Below are 5,574 nucleotides of genomic sequence, written 5' to 3' on the forward strand. Positions count from 1 at the left end.
TATCTTATGAAATACAGCAGATTTGAGATAATTTATTTCGTTTATTAAAAAAAAGTTATCTGTTTGAAAATATTGCCTAGCAGATTAATCTATAGTAAGCAACTGCATACTTTCTAACTGGAAATATAGCAGGTCAAGAGCTTGAGATTGTTGTTTTCATTTATATTGAAAACAACATCCATTCTGTTGTATAAGCAACAGAATTTGTAAACAAAAATTTTCTATCTAAAAAATTAAGTTGGATGCTTTTAATTTTTGGGTTAGGTGTTTTTCTCCCCCATCTACCTCTAAAAGTTTTTTTAATGGTAATGAATGACTTATCTTTCAAATCTTAAATTTGTACATGAAATTCTCAAGCATATTGATGTACTATTACTTTGTTCGATAAACAGTGTCATTTTACACAGTTAACAAAAACTCTGTTTCTTATTTATTTATTATATTAAAATTATATCAGGATTTACAAGAATCTTGTTCACAAAAGCCTTCCTCTTCATCCTACAAAAGAAAAATAAATGTATAGTGAGATTAATGATAAAGCAAGTCTTAGGATAAGTTTTTAAATAAGGTTTAAGGATAAATGTTCATCTGCATATGTACATAATCTGAACTAGTTCAAAATGTTGTCCTTTGCAAGGTTTGTCACCATAATAGCATAAAACAAAAATAATAAATGAATAAAACAACATCATTAAGTTACAAGAACATCATTATGAGATTCCCATACATGAGTTGGCTAACATTATCAATTGCAAAATGATTTTACATGAATCAAGTTTTGAAATACTCTAGTTTACAGAGAGATGGCCAAACAATTAACTTACAGATAACATTTATTATTTCTGTTGGTTTTTATATGGCTCTTAGTACAAAAAATTGAGGAAATTTTTAATTAAAAGTTTAGTATTTTTGTTCCATTTGAAGGATATGTTATAATACATGTGCAAAATAAGGTAATTTTATTTTAATACCCAAAAAATCGTGGAAAACCAATAAACTTATATTTTGGCCTAAACTGATATTTTTTCAAAACAAATTTTAATGGCTAACATAAATGTTTTGTAATATCTTTTATAGTTCAGAATAATATATAACTAAAAAATTAGAAACAGAATTTATGCCACTAGCAACAAAAATGGAAGAATTTTCATAAAATCAATCTGAAAAAATCTGAATTTATTTTTCTCTGAATATTTACGCCTTTCTGAAAAAAACTATCCTAAAAGTTAGAATTTGACACTTAAATAAACATAAAAATTTAAACACCACTAATATTAAGCTACTTGCTATGTAGAATATATTCGTTAATGTATATGCGGGCTTTTAATGTTTGGAAATAAGTCGGGTGAAAATTGTGTTAGTCATTATTCAGCTCATATTTTTAAAAACAACTACTTTGAAAATATGCCTTTTAAATTTTAGTAATATTTATTTCTGGCGTATTAATGCTTAACCTCCTAAGAACCAGTGTCCAATATAGTGGATAAAATTTTGTACTATTTTATCACTTACAAAAATATTTTAATTTTTTTTTGTTTTGTTTTTTTGCTGTTGGTATGCCTGATATATTGGACAACATTCTGTACAATTTTATCATTTACAAAAATAATATTTTACGTTTTTTTTTTCTGCTTGTATGCCTGTAACTGGATTTGATTTACTCCCATCTGTTGGGGTTTTTTAATTACAGTGAAAAATTATAAGAAATTATAGAAATTCAGTTCAAATGACCTACTGAACAGTTTCATGACACACATAAATATCTAGTTATTCGAGATCAGTAGATTTAATTTCATGACCAAAATGTCAACAAAAAAAAACTATGAAAATGTATTAATCTTTCTAAAATATGCAAAAATTGCTAAAAAATTAAATTTGTANCAAGATCTCTTTTATCTCACTTGTAGAGATAGCCTCCTCCACCTCTGGCTCTTCCTCGAAACCAATTTCTTGCAGAACCGCCGAATTCTGCTGCGACTGTAAATCTTGTAATTCCTCGGTCGTCTACACAGTTATGAAATTAATAATTTCATGTCTGTTTAATTTGCAATAAATTATCTTTTCAACTTTGTTGCTCATAAGCATTTTTTTTTTTTTGTTGAAATATTGCTTAAAAATTATCTATGCAATTTGTGGGATAACATAGATAATATTAAAAAATTATCTATGTTATCCCACAAATTATTAATAAAAAAATCATTTGTGGGATAACAAAACATCTGTATTATTTCAATCAATTGTTATGAGGTGTCAAAGCTACTAAGATAATTTAAGTTTTAATTATTGTTAACTGTCTGCAGATGTCCAAATTAATCCTAGATAACAAAACAATAACACATGAAATAGAAACAAAATCAAACAAAAGAAAAATTGTAAAAAGAAAATTTATTTGTTGTTAGGATGTGCAAGTAATAGAACTTATCGTTTTCTGTTGATCGTTATTGCATCTTACAGTTTCAAAAATAATTTTAATGCAGCGTTCATTCAAAGAACATTAATTCCAACAAGTACAAACTTAATATATCTGCTAATATTAATAACCTGATTTGTGCACTTTCTTTAACATAAGTGCCACAATAATTAATATAAAATAACAATTCACAAATAATGCAGATATAGTTATTCTTACTAAAATCATCTTTTAACATTATTTTAATCGTAAACTAATTTTTAAAAAAAAATATAAATGTCATAATCATATTTGGAGAGAGAAAAAAAGCATCGCAAATAGTGCAGTAATTTGGTTAATGAAATTGCGCATAATTTGAAGTATAAATAATTTAAAGTACTCACTTTTATTAGATTTTGAGGAATGTTTGATTTCGACAATATGTCTTCTTTATAGCCAGATATTTTAGCTGTCACTTTTAAGTCTCCTGTTAGGCCTGTCATTTTAAATTCTTGAAAATCTGCAAAATACATAGCCATCTATAAACATTTGGTGATTGTATAAATAATACGTTAACAGTTTCTTATGATGAGACTGTTGCAGAAGTTCATCTCAGAGTTGAAAAGAAAACATTACTCATTTTTTTTTTTTTTTTTTNTTTTTTTTTTTTTTTTTTTTTTTTTTTTTTTTTTTTTTTTTTTTTTTTTTGTAATTGATAATATTTATTCATAATATTCACACATTCATTTTCTTCTGCATTCTACCAACATATTTCAATTTTTTGTTGCAGAGACTGATCGGTTCTCAGTAGAACACCGAAGTAGCTGTGGTCAGTAAGCGGGTGGGCTACCACTTTGATCAGCCTGCGTAGGGACCGAGGGCGTGCGATATCGGCCCTCGGTAAACTGTTCTGCCTGAAAGTGCTCGACTTCTCGCGCAGGTCATCGGACTGACAAAGCAGGAGAGCCATCCTCTCTGCAGAGGATCAAAATTGCGATGGCATGACTTCGGATTATCTTTAGGGATGTTTCTCACACCGTCGCCAATAGCCCATTATGCAGCTCTAGAGCGACGTAAATAAAGTACCTACCAAGTACCAATTTTTTGTATCCCTTAGTAGAATTTTTTTTTAAAAGAAATCGTTAAAAAAATATATACGCTTCTTCTCTTTTTCTATTCAAATTTCGATGGGAAAAGAATGCAAATCTAACAAATATTACCTTCTTTATTTCATCTATCGACGGTCCCGCAGTGGACTGATCGTTAAGACACGGTTCCCAGCAGATCACCGAAGTCAAGCATCACTGGCTACGGTCAGTGTGCGGGTGGGTGACCACTTGGATCAGTCTACGTAGGGACCGAGGGTGTGCGGTATTGGTCCTCGTTAAACTGTGCTACCGTAAAGTGCTCGACTTCGCACGCAGATCGTCGGGTTACCGAAGAGGGGTGCCATCCCCTCCGCAGAGGATCAAAATTGTGATGGCATGTCTTCGGATTATCCTCCGGGATGTTTCCCAGACCGTCGCCAATAGCCCATTGTGCAGCTCTAGTGCGACGTAAATTAACAACAACAATCATCTATCGACAAAGTTATAGATCTGATTCATCTTTTTTGACAACCTGACTAAAGTAGTTTGAGTTGACCATCATAAAATAAACTCAATTTACGTAAATATACTCTGAATTTTTATTTATTCTCACCTCAGTTGTATGTCTTCTGATCATTCTCTGGTGTGTTTCCAGACCGTCGCCAATAGCCCATTATGCAGCTCTTGTGTGACATAAATAAAATACCTACCTCTTATCTAACCTCAGTTATTTATAGAATTACTAAAACTGTCATTTTATAGTTGTATCCTTGTTATTATTAATAGTTAAACATTCTAGAAATTAATAACTTTCTTTTAGCATTGCTGAAGTAAACGTCTAAGTAAAACCCTCATTTACGAAAAACACTTTTTTCAAAAAAAGAAAGAAAAAAAGTTACTCAATTAGCAAAAATTATAATTTAATAACATATTAAACATAAACAAATTTTACTTTTCATTAGGAATTTAAACTTCAATGTATTTCTTTAACTGATGGTAGTTTCTGTTTTTTTTCAATATAAATAGGCTTAGAACTGATATGGGAGTTATTCTAGAAATAACAGATTTGTTCGAAGTTATTATAATAAACTTCGAACTGATTTTTTTTTAAAGTTTATTTGAATATTAAGTTTCAAGTAAAATAATAAATTTTAGAATTCATAATTTTTCTAGAAATATCTGGCATTAGAATGGTATGTTTCAAAAATGTGAATAGGCTTAAAACTGATAGATAAATTCTTCAAGAAATAACTGATATGTAAATTAGGAATTTTCCAGAAATAGAAACTTTTCAGGTAATATGAATAAGCTTAGAACTGATAGATATAACTTATTTTTGAATTAGTAATTACTTATTAGTAATAAGTTATTACTTCAAGTAATAACTTATTTTTGAATTAGGAATTTTCCAGAAAAAAACAAAAGTGTTTCAGGTAATATGAATTAGCTTAGAACTGATGGATAAATTCGAAATAACGGATATGTGAATTAGGAATTTTCCAGAAATAACAAAAGTGTTTCAGGTAATATGAATTAGCTTAGAACTCATAGATAAATTCGAAATAACGGATATGTGAATTAGGAATTTTCCAGAAATAACAAAAGTGTTTCAGGTAATATGAATTAGCTTAGAACTGATAGATAAGTTCGAAATAACGGATATGTGAATTAGGAATTTTCCAGAAATAGCAAAAGTGTTTCAGGTAATATGAATTAGCTTAGAACTGATAGATAAATTCGAAATAACGGATATGTGAATTAGGAATTTTCCAAAAATAACAAAAGTGTTTCAGGTAATATGAATTAGCTTAGAACTGATGTGTGAATGAGGGTTTTGTGTTTCAAGTAATGTGAATAGGCTTTAAATTGATAAAGGGATTCTTTTTTAAAAAAACACATAAGTTTTGTGAATGACGTTTAGTTGGGATTACCTCTTGAAACTTTCCGGTATCCTGATACAGCATTTTCATGAGTGGTCACTCCAGAATCACTTTTCGGACTGGCTATTGATTCATCGGACACCTCCCATTTAATATCAAATGTTGAGATGTTGGAGAACTTCCTACCCACAGAATCTTTCAACCAAATATCAACTGA

At 29.4% G+C, this 5,574-nt stretch overlaps 1 protein-coding gene across 1 annotated transcript in view; it reads right to left on the reverse strand.

The window, feature by feature from the left end:
- Positions 1 to 437: 437 nt before the first annotated feature.
- Positions 438 to 5,574, reverse strand: part of LOC107446439 (nuclear pore membrane glycoprotein 210) — a gene marked incomplete in the record, with an annotated part of 40,913 nt that continues 35,776 nt past the window's right edge. The window contains 4 exon segments of the mRNA XM_071186902.1: positions 438 to 498; positions 1,902 to 2,004; positions 2,721 to 2,909; positions 5,409 to 5,574. Of these exon segments, the coding sequence (XP_071043003.1) occupies positions 438 to 498; positions 1,902 to 2,004; positions 2,721 to 2,909; positions 5,409 to 5,574 (519 nt within the window).

This window comes from Parasteatoda tepidariorum, chromosome 10, assembly GCF_043381705.1.
Source record: "Parasteatoda tepidariorum isolate YZ-2023 chromosome 10, CAS_Ptep_4.0, whole genome shotgun sequence".
NCBI lineage: Eukaryota > Metazoa > Arthropoda > Arachnida > Araneae > Theridiidae > Parasteatoda > Parasteatoda tepidariorum.